The sequence below is a fragment of the Toxotes jaculatrix genome, chromosome 22 (assembly GCF_017976425.1).
Source record: "Toxotes jaculatrix isolate fToxJac2 chromosome 22, fToxJac2.pri, whole genome shotgun sequence".
NCBI lineage: Eukaryota > Metazoa > Chordata > Actinopteri > Toxotidae > Toxotes > Toxotes jaculatrix.
This window is the reverse complement of record NC_054415.1, coordinates 5264853-5284165: the sequence shown is the minus strand read 5'-3', so window position 1 is coordinate 5284165 and position 19313 is coordinate 5264853. Positions and strand designations below refer to the sequence as shown.

General features: G+C 39.2%; 1 protein-coding gene across 5 annotated transcripts in view; it reads right to left on the bottom strand.

Moving 5' to 3' along the window:
- anks1b (ankyrin repeat and sterile alpha motif domain containing 1B) overlaps positions 1 to 19313 on the bottom strand; it is a 207460-nt gene that overhangs the window by 60833 nt on the left and 127314 nt on the right. For all 5 annotated transcript variants that reach the window (XM_041029935.1, XM_041029936.1, XM_041029937.1 and 2 more), the window contains 3 exons: positions 18499 to 18605; positions 9205 to 9303; positions 7371 to 7523 (listed from right to left, as the gene is read on the bottom strand). In XM_041029935.1, coding sequence (XP_040885869.1) covers positions 7371 to 7523; positions 9205 to 9303; positions 18499 to 18605 — 359 coding nt within the window. The remainder of the gene's footprint in view (positions 1 to 7370; positions 7524 to 9204; positions 9304 to 18498; positions 18606 to 19313) is intronic.

The window sequence follows — 19313 nt, the reverse complement described above, 5'->3', positions numbered from 1 at the left end:
TTTTTATGACTTTTGAGGTCAAAAAATTTGGACTTTTTTTGGCCGATTTTGACGCCTTACTATACTATGACTTTTTTTATGACATTTTGAGGTCAAAAAAATTTTTGACTTTTTTTGTCCGAAAAAAACGGCATACTATACTATGACGTTTTTTATGACATTTTGAGGTCAAAAAAATTTTTGACTTTTTTTGTCCGAAAAAAACGCCTTACTATACTATGATGTTTTTTATGACGTTTTGAGGTCAAAAAAATTTTTGACTTTTTTTGTCCGAAAAAAACGGCATACTATACTGACGTTTTTTATGACTTTTTGAGATCAAAAAAATTTTTGACTTTTTTTGTCCGAAAAAAACGCCTTACTATACTATGACGTTTTTTTATGACATTTTGAGGTCAAAAAAATTTGGACTTTTTTTGGCCGATTTTGACGCCTTACTATACTATGACGGTTTTTATGACATTTTGAGGTCAAAAAAAATTTGGACTTTTTTTGGCTGATTTTGACGCCTTACTATACTATGACGTTTTTTATGACATTTTGAGGTCAAAAACATTTTGGACTTTTTTTGGCCGATTTTGACGCCTTACTATACTATGACGTTTTTTATGACATTTTGAGGTCAAAAAATTTTTTGACTTTTTTTGGCCGAAAAAAACGCCTTACTATACTATGATGTTTTTTATGACTTTTGAGGTCAAAAAATTTTTTTGACTTTTTTTGGCCATAAAAAACGGCATACTATACTATGATGTTTTTTTATGACTTTTTGAGGTCAAAAAAATTTTTGACTTTTTTTGTCCGAAAAAAACGGCATACTATACTATGACGTTTTTTATGACTTTTTGAGGTCAAAAAAATTTTGGACTTTTTTTGTCCGATTTTGACGCCTTACTATACTATGACGTTTTTTATGACATTTTGAGGTCAAAAAAATTTTGGACTTTTTTTGGCCGATTTTGACGCCTTACTATACTATGACGTTTTTTATGACATTTTGAGGTCAAAAAATTTTTTGACTTTTTTTGGCCGAAAAAAACGCCTTACTATACTATGATGTTTTTTATGACTTTTGAGGTCAAAAAATTTTTTTGACTTTTTTTGGCCATAAAAAACGGCATACTATACTATGATGTTTTTTTATGACTTTTTGAGGTCAAAAAAAATTTGGACTTTTTTTGTCCGAAAAAAACGGCATACTATACTATGACGTTTTTTATGACTTTTTGAGGTCAAAAAAATTTTGGACTTTTATTGTCCGATTTTGACGCCTTACTATACTATGACGTTTTTTATGACTTTTTGAGGTCAAAAAAATTTTGGACTTTTTTTGGCCGATTTTGACGCCTTACTATACTATGACGTTTTTTATGACATTTTGAGGTCAAAAAAAATTTGGACTTTTTTTGGCCGATTTTGACGCCTTACTATACTATGACGTTTTTTATGACATTTTGAGGTCAAAAAAATTTTTGACTTTTGTTGGCCATAAAAAACGGCATACGTTTTTTATGACTTTTTGAGGTCAAAAATTTTTTTGACTTTTTTTGGCCGATTTTGACGCCTTACTATACTATGACGTTTTTCATGACATTTTGAGGTCATACAAAAATATGACTTTTTTGGCCGATTCTTACGCCTTACTATACTATGACCATTTTTATGATATTTTCAGGCGAAAAAAAAATCGGACTTTTTTTGGCCGATTTTGACGCCTTACTATACTATGATGTTTTTCATGACATTTTGAGGCGAAAAAAAAATCTGACTTCTTTTGGCCGATTTTGATGCCTTACTATTCTATGACGATTTTTATGACATTTTGAGGCCTTACAACAGTATGACTTTTTTGGCATATTTTGACATCATACTATACTATGACATTTTTTATGACATTTTGAGGCCTTACTAAAGTATGACTTTTCTTGGCATATTTTGAAGCCTTACTATACTATGATGTATTTTAGCCTATTTTGAAGTCTAGTAAGTGATCCTCGATTTGAATTAAGGGAAAACATATTTATTCATCAGCAGATTATTTCTTTCACATCACATAAGGGAGAAACATACATTTGAATACAAAGTAAAATATTATACATATTCAGTCCATCTCCATCAGTGAACGTAGACCCTTAGCAAACACCTAAGAAGGGATTAATCCCCGTTAACAACTGAGGATGTCTGGTTGTGAAGCAGCAGACCAGTAGCTACATCTCTACAAGCGAGCCACAGGTTCAGGGTGTGCTTGGGGGGGGGGGGGGGGGTCACACACATTCTCTCCTGACACCTCCCACACTATCTCCGGCACTGTGAGCGCTACAACAGGAAGTGCAAAAGCCAAATAAGGCTGCAGGAGAGCAATATTGGCAGGCAGGGACGGTAAAGTACACTGCAGTCCTGAGGCAAATCCACCCACACGAAAAATTAACACCAGCTACTACTCACTCCCCTTTTCACACATGCTGAATGCAAACATACTGTATCTTCATATTTGATCCTTTGAAAACCTACAGTACAAAAAAGGTGTGTAACAGCAATTACATATGTTAACACGCATGTAGATATCTTTTTGGTGTGAAAACTCATGAATATGCAAATGGGTAAACTAACTAACCGAAGTGTGGATGCATGTGTGTGTAGGTACTATTGTGTGATGTATAGAGTTTAATCTTGCAGTGTCTAATGAAGACAGGAACCATTTGGTGTTGAGACAATCTGTCCATTTGGAGAGGTGACAAAGAAGGTGATAAGCACAGGAACAGGACACACACACATTCAGAGTATTTGGAGTAGTGTCAGGAAAAGGCAATCCAGTACACACACATGCACATAAACACATTTCAATTCATTTATACCAACAGCACATATCTCTAGTCTCTATGGTAACTAGTAGCCGCCATGGCAACCAAGTACAAGCTGTAGAAGAAAGGATGAAATCTCATGACTGTCCTCAATTTATTTTGGACCCCTCGTATAGTTACACACATGCACACACAGTCATTTTGAGGTATTCAGAACACTTTCCCATTTCTGAGTGAGAAGTGGCATGTTGTAATAACAGGGGAATGCAGGGACAAGTTAGGCCCTGTAGGGAAATCAAACACACACACACACTCCTACACAACGTGAACACACACTCGCAGGTCTTCACATGCAAGAGACTGGCATGAAGGCACAAAAGCTTTTCCTGTTTTCTACATATGATTTGATGATACACCAGTGACGCAATGAAGATTTGTCATCCTTTATGTTTTTTACCACATTACTCAAGATTATAACTCTTTGACAGGACTGCTCACAACACATTGACATGCAGTGTAGGAAACCATAATGGGGGACTGCGAACAACTGGTTTATAGGGTCACAAACCAAACCAGTAAAGAAGAATCATGAAAATGATAATGAATGATAATGTGATAAAGTATCCTTTCCCTGTCAAATATTTAATGCAGTTTGGAATGGATTAGCCCAAAAACAACACGTTCTCAAATATATTACGATGTAAATCACCATGGAAACATAAGTTTTCATAGATGATGTTAGAAAACTTTACTACAAAGAGTTCAGACTCCTTTCATAGATGTAGGTAGCGACATGTACTCACACCTAGTGAAAAATGTATACACAAGACCAGAAAAAATTTTCTATCCTCTCTGACCCTCAATCAGACACTTTGAATCTTCAGCACAATACACAGGTAACCAAGTACACACAGCACACACACTTATACACACAAACACACAGCCTCCTCTGATATCGGGGTCCACTCATCTAGAAAACATTAAGGGAATTGTTCCTTGAGGACCAGAGACTATCTGCACTCCACTGTGGTGAACGTGACTTTCCAAAACAAAATCCATTTCTAATTGCTTCACTCTGTGCTCTCTGAGGACTCACTTGAAATGAGAGCAATTTGCAGCCTTGACGCAGTTGTTTTGTACTTTCCTGCTTTCCTCGCCTCAAGATAAGGTGGTCTCATTGAACTAAGAGGCAGCAGCACCACCATGTGGATTTTTACAGGATGTGTCTGTAGCTCACTGCACTGCAGGGAAATGAATATGCAAATCAGGAGTCTATTCATATATCACCAGGTAAAAGAGACAGGCTTTTAAACTGTCAAAAAATAGCTATTGTTAAGTTATTAGGAACAAAACCTATATACAAGTCTTTCAATATTTCAGCCCAACAGTATTATTATTGTTTAGTGTTCAACATGTCAGTCTAGATCCAGCTAAGATGCTACCAAACAAGACTTTTCCATAGCCCGGGTTGAGGCCCAAAGCTCAGTACAATGAAGAATATGACAGCAAATTATTCTTGAGACAGCTGACAGATTTTACCAGGAGACTTGTGATATTAAAAACAGGCTGATAGAGTCCTAATGTCTTCCCATTATTACATTCTCAAAAACCTGACATAGCCTTCTAAATTAGTTTGGGCTAGGGGGAAAATTAAGGGCGCAAAGCAGCTTATATGGCGGCTCCCCAAAGACAAAGACGTTCAAGAGCGGCCCTCGCACACAACCATTTACAATTCTCTGACATGAAGGAAAGAAAGAAAATACTCATTTAGGATGCTGTGACCACCAAATGTCTTTTTTGTTTTAAGATGATTAATTACTTAGAGATTAATTGGTGATCATTTGCTGTCAATCTACTGATCCATTAATCTTCGTACTGCCTATAAATATCAGCACTACAGGTGAAGGTACATTACCTCAGTACATTCAGTGGACTGTAATTAGTAAAAAAAAATGGAACTCAAATTATCAGTCGTGTGTGCACACGACCATTTTTAATAATGAATTCCTATAAATTATTGATATTAATTAAATAATTTAAAAATAAAAGTCTGCCTTAATGAGTTTTCATTTCAGGTCTTAAGACTTTCAATTCCCACTTTACTACACAAGGCTTTTCTTTTTTTTTTTAACTGTCATGTCACAACTGTCCCATGAATAACTGCACATATATACAGCAACTGTATTGCCTGTATGTACACACCTTGTCCTTTGTAAGACTGATGTTGGCTTGTTGGCTCAGGTTCTTTTTGCTTAACATATATTAAAGGATTATTACAACTTGGGGCTTGTAGTTTTGGATTTAAATCCTTTCACAGTAACAACAATATACTCAAGTTACTGGATGAGATACAAAGATTATACAAATAAAAGGGAAAAAAACCTTAGGTAGTCTTATTGACTACCTCTGCCTACTATAAAGAATATCAAAGATAAGACGCAAGTTATAATAAAAAGGATTTATCCATTAATATTCTTCCTGAGGACTAACTGTATCAGTTAACCTGGACCAGGTGTGACTCAGATGAGTCAAACTACTCTGATGACATAAACCCTAAGAGCTACAGGTACACACACACGTACACACACACACACACACACCCTATATACTGCAGAGAGAGGTGCACCTGCTCTCTGTCTGCCGTATACTGTGTCTGAGTGTGTGTGTGCAGACATGCAAGATTAAAAGGTGTTTTGAGAGTGCTCCTCTAATCCCACAACAGCAGCCCCCCCAACACACACACTTGTATCCTTCTATTTTAAAACACTCCAACAATGCTTGACACTCCTCCCTTGTCTCCCTAGACTCCACAGCATCTGTTGCCCATAGCGATTATCTGGTCATTACATGAAAGCAGTGGCCAAAGTCTATTTTTAAAAGATTCATTCTCCTCTTTCTCTCCCTCTCTGTCTCCATCCCATCCTTTCTTTGCATCGCTCTTTTTTATTCTACCGCTACCATATCTCTGTCCACCATCTCTTCTCTCACACACACACATACACACACACCTCTCTCAGGAAGAGCCGTGACCTCTCCATCACCCCAGAGACTACTTCAGTGACAGTGTACTCCTGCAGTGGTCGCAGTCATTACACAACAGCTTGTACACACACACACACAAGCACACACTTTAACATGTAGTCACACATGGTTGATAAGATCTGCTTCAAATTACACTACATGGCCAAAAATGTGTGGACAGCAGCCTAACCCAAACCATAAAAAAAGGCCCAGATCAAAAGTAGACAAAAATATGTGGACATACTTAATATACATTTAGTGTACTTGTGCAGCCTCTTGTGGTCTCAGTCTGAACTACAGCTGTTTCTTTACCACACAGAAGGTGAATTAGTTAATTACCATAAGCTTATATGGTTTAGATTATATTACTTACATGCATGGCTAAATTGAGTACTTAGTGGATTATATAATATATAGACCCTTCATATACATCATTGTTTAGATCATTTAGACTTTAAGGCTCTTTCATTGCCAGAAAGGGAGGAATATAACCTGGCTTGTGTTTGAGAGGTCAAACATTTAAACACATACATAAACACATAAGCATGTATTAACACTTTCTCTGTCTCACATATGCATCAAGAAACACATACCTCTACACACACGCGCACACACATATACACACACAAGCACAGCATGTGGGTGGTATTCCCAGCGCTGTGAAACATCTTGCATCCCACATGCTTATATAACTCCCTCTCCTCCTCCTCCAGCTGATCACTCATCACTTTATCACTTTATCCTCCACTGGGAAGGAAAAACACCCCTTCTCTCTCCTCTCTTTTTCCTCTCTCTCCCTCTTTCTCATTGAAATCAGCCAGGCGGGCGTCCTCTGCAATCGAGCATGATTTCGTTACACTCAGAGCATCAAAGGAGCACATCACTCCGATGAGATCAGGCTGCAGTAAATCCCATCTTTAGTAAAGATTTCATGTTGGTAAAAATTGAGTCATAAACCTGCAGTACTTGTGACAACATAGGCGCTCAAATGTCAAACCTTGTTATCATCCACTATCACTGATATTTGGAGAAGGAGAGATTTAATCAAGGGAAAGCTGCTGCAAACTCTAGTTTTGCTCTTTTTTACTGCAAATTTTCAACCACAAACAAGTACAGCAAGACGAGGAGTGGTTATGACAAGAAGTAAAACAGAGAAAAAGCAAGAAAAAAGATGCAGTAAGGTTGTGATATAACAGCAAAATTGCACCTCCTTCCTGTTTGTATTCTCAGCACGCATTGCACAGTAATGAGAAGAAATGCCTGATGGGCATTCTGCACAGTATGGCCTCGGTGTCCTTCCCACAGAGGAAACTTTCACGTCGAGTTCAGCCTTATTTTGGGTAAAAAGCTAAAGGACAAGGCTTGTGCAAAGTGTCACAGACAAATAAGCTGTATAAAATTTTGGATAAACAAGGAATATTTTAGATTTTCTTTAGATTTGTTGATATCAAGAAAAAATATAGAATATCACCAGCCTTATCCTGGACATTTTTCAGCAGTGCACATGGGAAGGAGGTGGTGAAAAAAGAGAGGTCAGAGGACACTCACATTGATGAGTTCGATCTCCCAGATCTTCTTGACAAGCTCCATGGAGGTGTAACCGTTGATGAGGAAAGACTTGGTGTAGTCACCGAGCTCCAATGAGTCCAGCCACTCCGCCACTGACGTTGGGTTATTGCCATCGTAACCGATAGGCCGCACCTTCAGTTCAAAGAGGACAGAGACAGAGATTAGGGGGAAAGAGTGGTCTTTCAAGTTTTGTATTGTTTTTAATTACTTTTTTCCAGTTCTTTACGAAACTCTGAAAGATATCCGCTAAGAATATTTCTACCTGCCCACTTTCACTTATTGGGATGTTTCATGGTATTTATTTGTTCTCCAGGTTCTCATGAACACTGTGAGAAAACACTGGATGTGTTCTGCTGTTTTGCACATCTGGTGCAGTAACTTTGACCTGGAGCTTTGCAGCTGCTATCAAAAGGTACACTCTGTACAAATGGTAACTAAAATAATAAATACCCTAAATACCTGTTTCTTATATAACATGACAGCTGTTTAAATACTATTCACACTATACTTGGATGCTGCACTGCACTTTTTCATTTTTTCTCTTGATTCTGCTGCAACAGCCTAATTTCTACATGGGGAACATTAAAGATTTATTCTAAGTCAAAGACCTTCTCCAATTCAGCAGCGTACAGAAGTAAAGAGGCGAGGAAGTTAGCGTAAAGGAACTCAAACAGAGTGAATTCTTCAAACAACTTCACGACTACATCCTAGGTTCATATTTTCGCAGTGTAAACAAGTAAACATGAGCCCAACTTTTGAGAAAGACCAAATAGGACGCCCACAGCAGGGGGTTATTGCTTAGAGTAAGATACTCTATGTGTGAAGCAAATTCGGTTCATAATTCATTCACTTTTATTTTGACAGTCAAAACAGCTTCAGAGAGTTTGTGGTGCTTCAAACGAACATCCCACATCCTTCACCTTAAGTTGTGCGCATTTGCCTACATATGTCTGTAATTTTTTACAGTGTTTTGAAAAGTTTAGTGGGGGATGAGAGGAGTAAAGTGCTGACTGGAGATCAAAGTTTTCTGGGTGCCTGTATGAAACCTGCTTATCTCTGAGCTCAGAGTCTCCCTTTTCTGTGTGTCCTCTCTTTTGCAGACTCATTTTTTCTGCTCTTACTCCATACAGTCGCACACCTTTGATCTGACTCTCTCTCTAACACACACGCAGACACACGAACCTAACATGTCTAATATATAGCAGCAGCCTGCACAAACTTTCCTTTGATTCTTTTCTTTATATTATTCCACACTTTGAAAGTTTTTACTGATGAACTAATGAGGAACAGAAGTTTTTCTGCCTCATCTGCAACATATGAGACTTCAAAGTGTGTGTCTACAGCTAATTGTGTGTATTTATGTGTGAATTCTATTACTACTAAATGTGAATTTGGCAGTTTCTTCTGTTGTCTGGTTTCATGTGATTTGAAGGTTGTGATCTGTAGAAATGTAGAACTCATGTCGAGTTCCTTTTCCTGAATTCCCCTACTCTTTGGGGCCTTGTTCAAGTAATCAGCATAAGATGCAGGGAGAAACCCAGCCACCCACAGAGAGAGTTATATTACACAGAAATACAGATGGAGCAGGAGATTTGAGGAGTTTTGTACCAAACAAAGCCAACTGGATGGCTTTAAAAGGGAAGATGAGCTCTTTTCTCAAATTCAGGAAATTTCAGTAACAATGATATTTATGTAACTTGCATGACACTGACACTACAATAAATCGAGATTAGAAAGCTCAGATGTACTTTATATCTTCTTTGAACTGTCTAAATTGTTCTGGCTGGAGTGTTTGATTAGCTGCAGTACTGACCCTGGGCAGGAGCCGTATGGCCTGAAGAAGACGTTGTCTGTGGGCCGAGTTCAAGATCCCAATCTCGAGCAGGTCCTGGTCCTCCACCACATTGCTGCCCTGCAGAGCAACAAAACAACAGCCAAGGTTAGAATATCTGCAAACTGGGGCTCCACATGACATGGGAAAAATAACAATTCAAAAGCTACACCCACATCTCCAATGAAAAAATAAAACACAAAAACCAACAGTAGCAGCTGGAATTTGGCTCCTTTCCCCTGTAAGGTTTGTGATATCAGCAGCTTTTATGCACCAACCACACATTATTCTAAAATGACTATAACACTGTGACGGCTTTTGAATGTCTGCTGTACAGTGATAGATGTTTGGATGTGTTTTCCAACTGTTCCAGGTGAGTTCATTTCATTTAATTCATTTAAGTACAGTGTGAGAGTCTATGCACAGACGGTTTAGGTTTAGTTGGATTGTGTAAGCATCAATTGCTTTTTTAGTTTAATTACTGTTGTAGGGCAATGCAATTTAAGTGCGGATTAATGGGAATAATCTGCATTGCTTTACCCAATATTAGTATATTTAAAAAAATGTGTGATGGATTACACAACACATGCAAGAGTGAGGTAATTGATTTTTTAATGTACAGAAATCAATACAGATTGCTGCCTGGAACAGTAGACAAGTATATTTAAATTCCTAAAACACCTCCCTGTGGTTTTGATTTTCTTCAGCTGGTTTGATGTAAAGTATATGTGAGTGGTAGTAAATAGGTTAAAAACATGAAAGCCACTGGTAAGGTCTCATTTTAAGTAATTTACTGTAACATGATCGTAGAGGACAAACCCTCTTGGCTTTTAATGAGTTTTATTTTGCCAGTTCAGTCGGTTCTCCAAGTCAGGTATTAGTTTGCCTCTTGAAAGTGGCTGCCGTGGGGGGAAATACTTTATTTAAACTTGAAAACTGTCAGTGTAATATTTATTTTTAAAAAAAAGCACATTGCTACCTCGTTCCCAAAGTCTTGTTTATTTCTACATAGACATGACAACATCATCCTTAGGTGGTCGAATGGCTGTCATCTAGAATTAAAGAAGATTTGGGAATGTGATGACAATTGTTTATTTATGGATGTGAATGTACTTCCTGATGAGTTATGCTACTAACACAACCTTACCAGTAAACTCACAGCAAAGGAAATTAGTTTATAATGCTCTGCTCATGATATAGTACATCCTCACTACTACAGCTGCACTCTTGGGATATTGATACCTGTGAAACTTGGAATACTGCTACAGTAACTACTGTGTCAAACAACCTCTCTAGCTTATTTTATCGAACAATATGGCCATAGAAACAGCGGTCTGTTGAAAAGACAGGAAAGTAATGGAACACACACACACACACACACACACAGCAGCCTGTATGGGTATCGTACAGATTTTCACCTTTAATTAATCCGATGGGAAACCCAAAGAGATCTATCAGTCATCCCCCCTCCAGAGGGAGACAGAAAGGAAGTCTTCATTCAGACAGCTAATAAGAGTAAAGGAGGAATTGTAGGAAGGGATGGGAAGAGATGCAGTGTGCAGGTAGACAGCTGCAGCACAGAGAAAGGCCAACTCAGCCAGAAATACCATCAGAAATACAGATTGTGCCAGAAGTGAAAAGCGAAGTAAGGTAATCACCAAAATGATGGTCAAGAAATACTGTAGGAGGAAAGGGACAGTTTCAGGACCATCCACACACACACACAGCACATACACACACTGGTGTAGGACTGAAGGATCACACTTGTCAGTCCCTCGCATCTCCTCCCTGTCAAACTAATAACATAACATACATAACTTAACAAAAAAGAAAGAAGGAAGATACCAGATATCTGTTTTTTCCTCCCTCTATTTCACCTCAGTCCAGAGGTCGACTCTGGGGACCGCTGTGCCCTCGTAAAGGACATTTTGCTCTGAGGCTGTGACATTTTAATTCTAGATAGGAGACACAGTAGCTGTCGTGTAGTTTTCGCCATGGCAGTCCTAAAGAACATTCCCCAGTGACATTTGTCTCGGTGGCTTTACTTTTGAGACGTTTTTAACAGCAGATCGGCTGAAATCATCTAAATCACATACTGAATAAAACAGTTTTGTTGCATTTCCTAAATCCTCTATGAGATTGTGTGTTGTAAAATAACTATAATTCTGCTTCCACCAGTACCCAAAAGACTGAAAATTCCACTAGATGTCTTTTATCTATTAGAGTATTTCTTCAATGCTCATGTCTATGCAGGAATTGCTATTGTTTAAGTCTGTGTCCTGCATCTACCAACTGTATCTGCTTGCACTTTCCATTAATAGGAAGATAGGAATGTTCTGTACTGTATGTTTAAGGTGTTATATATAGCCTGCAGTGCTGTGCGCTGACTACGGCAGGGCTTCTTTGCGATGGCAGAAAAAAAAATGGTATCGAAGTCCAAGCACAGGGATATCTAAATCATGCACTCAGTTAAACAATTCATGTGCTTGGATGAATAAATCACACTAACGGATTAATAAATTGTGTGAGCTGATTGCTAAACTATGCACAGTTTATCGGAAACTTCTAATCAGGACTTCTGAAATATGCATTCAGAATAAAAGCAGATAAGTTTAAAAAAACAGATAAAATCAAATCCCTAAAAACTGATACACCTGCCCCTTGATTCACATAGTTTGAGGTCCATATTGCAAGTCGTTCCATTTCCATGAACATCTTTACTCTGCTCTTCCAACACATGTTTTCACCTAAGTGTATTAATCCATGTGTACGGACTCCTAAACCAAACACATGGTCTAATAATCCATGCTCTCAGTTTATTAATCCATGCACTTGGTTAATATCCATGTAAGTATTAGCTTCCTAATAAGATTCTCTACACTTTACCTGATGAATCGACTTTTAAAATGTCAACACACTTTGGACAAAAAAGCCCCTTAAACCTGAGCGATGCTGCTGCAGGCTTTTTAGTAAAAGTTGACTTTAGAGCTCCACTATTCTGTCCCTGCAGCTTATTGGACTCATCCTGTGGCTACACTTACTCTTTCCACCTTCTCCACACCAACCTGTATGCCTGGGCCTCTGTGAGGATAGTGCAGTTCATAGATCAGCTCCCAGGCTGATTAATAGAGCGAAGAGTAGAGCCGATGTTGGAGTTGCTACAACTTCACGGCAGAGTAATGACTCACAGATTCAGCGCAGAGTAGATTGTGGGGGGATTCAAAGGCATGACTAATTGCTCCCTGTTGGGTTCCTGATAGAGCAAGATGGAGTTCTTTAATGTTTGTTCTTCCTCTCTCCAAACCTATCTTGTCCTGTTTCACTTTCTGTCCTAACATTATGTTTGCCCCATATCTGCCATTTCCATGGGATAAATATCCCATGGATGCATCAATATAACTAGAATTAGCATAAATTAGAGAGTAACAGAAACGTAATAATGACTATATGTTATCCAGGCTCAGCTTTATCTACTAAAGCCTACACGGTTTATTTTTTATTCAAGAAGTAAACTGTTATTGTATCATGCATTTATCTGATAAATTGCTAACCATGCGGTATGCGGCACTGGTATGAATACTAACACTCCATTTTGCTGGTGCTGAAGGTTTTTAGTGTCCACAGTGTTGATACAATCACCATGGCCTGTGGTTTGCTGTGATACTTCGACCACACGGCTTAATGACGGCGCGGCAGTGGGTCACAAACACTCTGCACGCAGAAATTAAAATTCATGCACAACTGCAGGGGGCTGAGGCAAGAATAGAGATGGAGGGAAAATTGATATTCAGTGATAGTAGTGAAGGCCATTATCGGCACCAACAGGCTTAGGCAAGTACTACAAATCATGCTCAGCCTACTGTATCTCTTACTCTTTCTCTGTTCTGTTCCTTTCAAGTCTGTGTTCATCCTTTGCCTTTTATTTTGTATTTATTTATTTATTTTTTGCTTATGTGAAGAACCAGTGACTTAGGTCCCTCTTAAAGCAGAGGTCCCCAACTCAGTGACAGTTTCCTATTCATAACATTTTCCCCTCCAGAATAATAAGTTCCTTTTTGAGGAGGATTAGAGTTGTCACCTTGGAACAAAATATGATTTCTGACAGTAGTTTATTTCTAATATTGTTGTTTCACTGAATCCCTCGGAAGAACAGTTAAGTCTGATTAATTTCACTGGCCTTGCGGCTGCTCTCTCAATACACACTGCATAACATCATAGGTTATCTCTTTGCTTTGGCCATTTATCTAACACTGCGCCACAATTCATTTTTGTAATTCCATGTGCAATAATAACACTGCTCTACCTTTGTCTTCATCAACTGGATTTTCTCTTTCTCCAAGTTCATTCTGCTGCATGAACCAAAATTTAAAAAAAGCAAAGAAACAAGAAATTCTTTCACCTTTAACATCAGTATGTATTTGTATGCCTGTCTCCCCTTATGAGAGTTGCTCTAGTATTTCTCTTTCAAGTGAGCAACAACAAATCATGCTTAATCTTGTCATCTCCATTACTGGCCTCCTTCCCTCCTCTTTTTTTCACTCCCATATTCTGGTCACATAGCTGAGTGTCTGTGCTGATGTGCCATGTATGGTGTCTATGTTTGATGGCAGTAATGAGTGTTAACAAGGACAATGTAACTGCAGTCAGAGGACTAGCCAAGGAGAATGGGCTCTTTGCGGCAGACTAGTCCCATAAAGATGCCATGTTAAGGGCTTCTAACATCTATGAACCTGAGACACTGATTGTGATCGCGGGCCTTCCTTCTCTGATTCAATACATTTGAACGGCTTAATATTTCACGTATAAATTAAATCATCCCTGTCATCAATTAATATTAATAAAATTAATAACATCTGTACAATGGAATAAATGAAAAAATGATGGAATACTTGACGTGAAAGAGATTTCTAGAAAAGACAACAAAAAATAGAGAGCTACAGTTTCACCCAACTCTGCACTTCCCTTCAATTCTACGGCGCATTTTAGCATCTTTCAGCTCTTTGTTTTGGTTTTACAGCCTGCACCTTGATCGGTTTTGTGCAGTCTCATTGTAATACTACTCACTGTGCACTGTACTGTGCCTGTCCAGCACCAAACAAAAGACAAACAATGTTAACGACTAGCTGGTGAATGTAGTGGAGTACTACATATTTCCCTCTGGACAGAGACTGAGTTAACAGGAGAGTAAAAATCAGGCTTATTTGTGCCACAAATTCAACTCAAATAAATGTTAATATCTGCTTGATGAGTCAGTTGATGTCGTTGTTGTTTGCAGCCTGTTGTGCTGCCACAAAAAAATCAATTCATTCATTTTTTTTTTTTATTTAAAGAAAGAAACAAATATCAGCAGCCTTCAGGTTTGTGCTACAGGTGACTAGCTAATTAGCTGCCTGCCCTTCCTTCCCTGGTAGATCGTCTTCAGCAAGCCAAATTACAATGTAAGACACGTGGATTTGCTTACATCTAAAAACTAATTGGGGTCTTGGCTCAAAGTCTGTGGCTCTTTTTGTGCTGTGTCGCAGATTCTGCTTTTAGACAGAGTCATTTCAGTTGGTCTTTAAGTATACACACTGAACACACACAATATACAATCCCTCTGTGTCAGTCTGCTTTCTTTGTTCTGCTTCACTGACTGTCCTGTGTTTTTCCTCTTTTTCTCACTCACATATACATGTATGCACAATCATTTAAAATGGATGTGATTAGTCTCCATCCGGTGTCCTTCATATAAAATGCTGTTTCCATAACAACCGCTCCACCCTTTTGCCATTTGTCCATCAGTCTAGCCATACTTGTCCTCTACTGGATGGTTAAGGTGATAAGACAAGCCCACTCTAATAACCCTCATTAGTGTTAAATGGTAATGTGGATGGGAATTGTCCATGTGTACATATATGTGTGCATGTCTACAATCATTCCTGCACGCTACATAGTACCTTTTCGCTGTCAAACACTGATACACATCACGCTCCAGGTCAAATTCATGTGCAAACCAATCAGTCCTACAGATGAACTTGAACTGTTCTTGACATTAAAATAAATAAAGAAAAAAAAAAGAACTTTTATTTTCTAATGCAGCGACAAGTTCTGAGTTTGAAGCTTCCCATACGGAGTGGTGCTGAAATGAATTTGACCCACACCTCTCCTTGATGGATCCACAGCCAATAATGAAAAGAAGTGCTACAAATACCAGCATAATCCCTGTAGCTTGTGCCTCAACTGCATTAACATCAATTTGAGGTAGTTACAGAGTTTCCCCAAGGTTGGAAAACATCAACTGTCTTCTGTTTAGTCACGAACAACAAAAAGAGGATAAAACTCCACTCAGCAAGTGGGACACCAGAGAAACTTTAAACAGAGAGAGACTCAGAGAGAGGCCCACTCACAAAAAGGACTTTGATGTCACCATGATGTTTGCAAGGCTGTTTCATCTCAGCTCTTTTCAATATTAATTGTATCTAAAGGCATTTCAGAGGAGGCAACTGAGATATTGAAAAACATTTTTAGACAAGAGGGGCGAGGCCATGAGAGCAGAGAATCCCCAAGTCTCTCAGAAGCGCTGCCAAAAACTGTTAGCAACTTTAAACTAGATGCAAATGAGAGTAAAATACGTTGGCACACTGATATGATGGCATGTGTGTGTGTAAGTGTGTGCCAGAGTAAGAGGAGGGAGTGTAAATGAATGGAGGGTACACCTGGGGACATTAATAATACAGAAAAGACATTTTGAGCAAAAATGAAATACTGCTTATGTGAACAGGTTATGTGTGACGTTAATGGTTGCCTGGACACCTCCTCCTATTATACCTCTGCTTGTGCACTTGCTTACCCCTGTAGGAAGACGGACGTGACCCAATGTAAATACACACCAAAAAAAACGAGAGTTCTTTTTGACAATTTGCACAAATGTATGTATTAATTCAAACTGAGACAGCTAACATTCGGGAGAAGTGATCTCTGCCAATAGCAAAAAAGTGAATTTAAGTTAAATCACACTTCAATTTAATGGAAGGCAGTTGTGAAAAAGAAGAGGTTAGCGGGGTTTGGTAAAAATGTCAATGACAGTCAACAGTAAAATGTATTTTTAAAGACATTTTATAATTTTTTAAAGTGAAAAACGGACTAATGTGTGTTAAACATTATTGTATTATGCATTAAGAAGCAGTTTCTCTAAGCTCTACAGTTTTTTTTTAGCTCTTTCAGCTCATTGTTTTGGTTTTATGACCTGCAGCATTACTGTTGTTTCAGCCTCAGCACTCTTATCAGCACTGTTTCCACCTGTAGGTCGCAGCTGTTTTCAGCAAACAGCTCTGACAAACCCTTTGTACACTGTACTGTAAGTGTACAATAATAAACTAATTATGGCTACTGAACAAGAGAATTAGCTGGCACTCCAATTAATTTGGCCGAAAAGGTGAGGTGGATAAGGCTGCTACTCTACTGCAATCGTATACCTCTTGGTTTAGTCTGAAAAAAATGAAGTTATACTGAAAAATCTTGCCTTACAATCCACTTAAAGGAAGTGGATGTGATATTTTGGAAAACAAACCATGCAAAATGTAAAAAAATGTACAAAATGTACAAAAACAGATAAATAATATACATATACTAAAGACATTATCATACACTGCAAGGATTTAGAGAGAGGAAGGAAAACACAGTATCGCTCTGATACACTGATTTTTTACCTCTGTTTTATGAGTAACTAGCTGGCATAAGGTGAAGAAAAAGGACAGGAATGGGAAAGAAGGACAGGACAACAGAAGGGAGGAGACAGGGAGGAACAGAGGAAAAGACTGACGACACATGCATGCTGGTGTTTTAGTAGCAGCTGCTTAATATGGAAAAATGATAATTAGTCATTGCAGAGATCTGAGGTTTTTAAATGTAGATGAATAAACATGGAGAGAGGAGCATGAGTGTCCTCTCACGCACACACAGACTGTCCATCAGCGCCAGAACCAATCAACTAATTCATGTTAAACTCTTAAGGGTGCTTGTGGCCAAAAAAACAGAAATATACGCACTGACCACGTGTGGGAGAGACACACAAAGAACGAAACAGAGAGATTCTGTGATTTCTTCCTGTTGCCAGGGTAACCAAAGCAACAGATGCGGGTCACACTGAGTGGAGGACTGGAACACACACACACACACACTTACACAACTACATAAATAAATTAACAAATGCCTACATACACTGTTTGTTGTAGTCATGTCAGGAAAGAACATTTAAATGCTTTCTCTCTTATTATCAGAGAGTGATGATGTTAAATTAACATAATTGTACAAAAATAAAAGACAAGAAAACCTTATTTCAATAGCACAGTGTTACCTATCATCATGTGAAAGCCTCGTAAGTTAAGGATGAACCCCAAAACAATGTTCTGTTTTTCTTACTGTTCCTGAAAAGTTGCCATTTTGGAGATATGAGGTTTGTCCCCCAGTAATGACAACCTGAAACTCTGGATAAACTCATCTAGTCAGCATCTCTCTGCTTTATCGCCCATCTTTCTGCCTTCAGTGCACTTTCTCTCCATTTGACTTCACTGCTTCTCTTCCTCTTTCTCACTTTCTTTTCACCTCCTACTTCATCATTCACTCATCCCCTCTTCCTGTGTATGTTTTACTCACACACATGTGCACACAACCACATCAACATCAAAAGACTTTCTGAATGCAAAATGACCCAATGAGTTTCTCATTGGGTCATTTTGTAGATGAGCAGACCACTAGGTATAAGGATCACATTGCATCCTAATCCACAGGCTACAGGTGGTTGTACCTACAATATATCTGTTCGTGTGCATGCACAATGCAAAAACCATGAAACAAGCACTGCTGCGACATGCTTTTTCAGTGCAGCATGAGCATGTATGTGTGTAGCTTGATGCTGTAGCTGGATTTCTGCTGTGGTGGAGATGTGGCGTAGGATTTCTGTGCGTAGGAGGACCTCACATGGCATCAGAAGGGAGAGGCAGTGATGATGGGAAAGGAAGAATGAGAGAGCAAGGGAGAAAGGGAGAGAAGATCATTCAAAGAGGAGGAAATCCAGAAATTAAAAGAGATCAGAGTGCAATAGAAAAGAAAATAGTCTCGCTAATCACTGCAAAGAAAGAGATGATGTGTGGGACAAACAGAGAGGAGAATACATTTAAGAGCCAAAGAAAAGATAAAAAAGAACAGGAAGGGAAGAGGAACGTATGATCACATCACATCCTAAACTCACAGAATCAAGATCTTCTTTTCCCCAAAAACACTTGTGAAAACACTCACCATAAACTGGACATTGTCAAATCCATTGGCCAGCAGGTGGTTCTCATACTGGACCAGGCCGATGGAGTCGAGCCACTGGCCCACAGACTGCAGCGGGCAGCGGGGACCTATGAGGGGGTGGAGGGGCAAACGTTTCAGTAGGGAGTAGCCGTCCACGCGGTAGCAGCGGCAGTCCGGCTGAGACAGCTGGCACTGCCACATCATGTTATGGCGGGCAAAGTGGCTGTCGAAGGAGCCCGCCATGCTTTTGAGGAGTCTTTTGGCAAGGCAGCAGGAGGAGGAGAAAAGAGGGGATGCAGGCAGAAGGGGTGGGGGGAGGTGAAGAAAGAAGGAGGAGGAAAAGGAGGAAGGGGAGGCTAGGCTAGAGGCATGGTGAGGATGGAGGGGGTCAGCATGCAAGGGTGCAAGCAAGTAAAGGGTAGGTTAAGGCGTCCAGATGCTGCTTTCTCTGAATCCAGCCAGAGGGAGGATGACAACGGAGTGAAGGCTGAAGTTGTATCCAGAAAAGAGCTTCCGTCCTGGGGTTAAAATCCAGCCAGAGATGGGTGTTGGATAAGACTGGAGTTACAGATCCGCAAGCAAAAGCGACTGTGTGTTTGTCGCGTACAGCAGCCGCTTTCTTTTTCAGCTGTTGCGCTCACTTGGCTGCTCCCCTGAGCGTGTGTGTATGTGAGAGAGAGAGAGTGTGTGTGTGTGTGTGAGAGAGAGAGAGAGAGAGAGAGAGAGAGAGAGAGAGAGAGCGAGAGCTGCCTGCGCTGTAGATTTCTCTTTATCAAGTACTCCCACTCTCATCTGTATGCTTCTGCAGCCTCCTC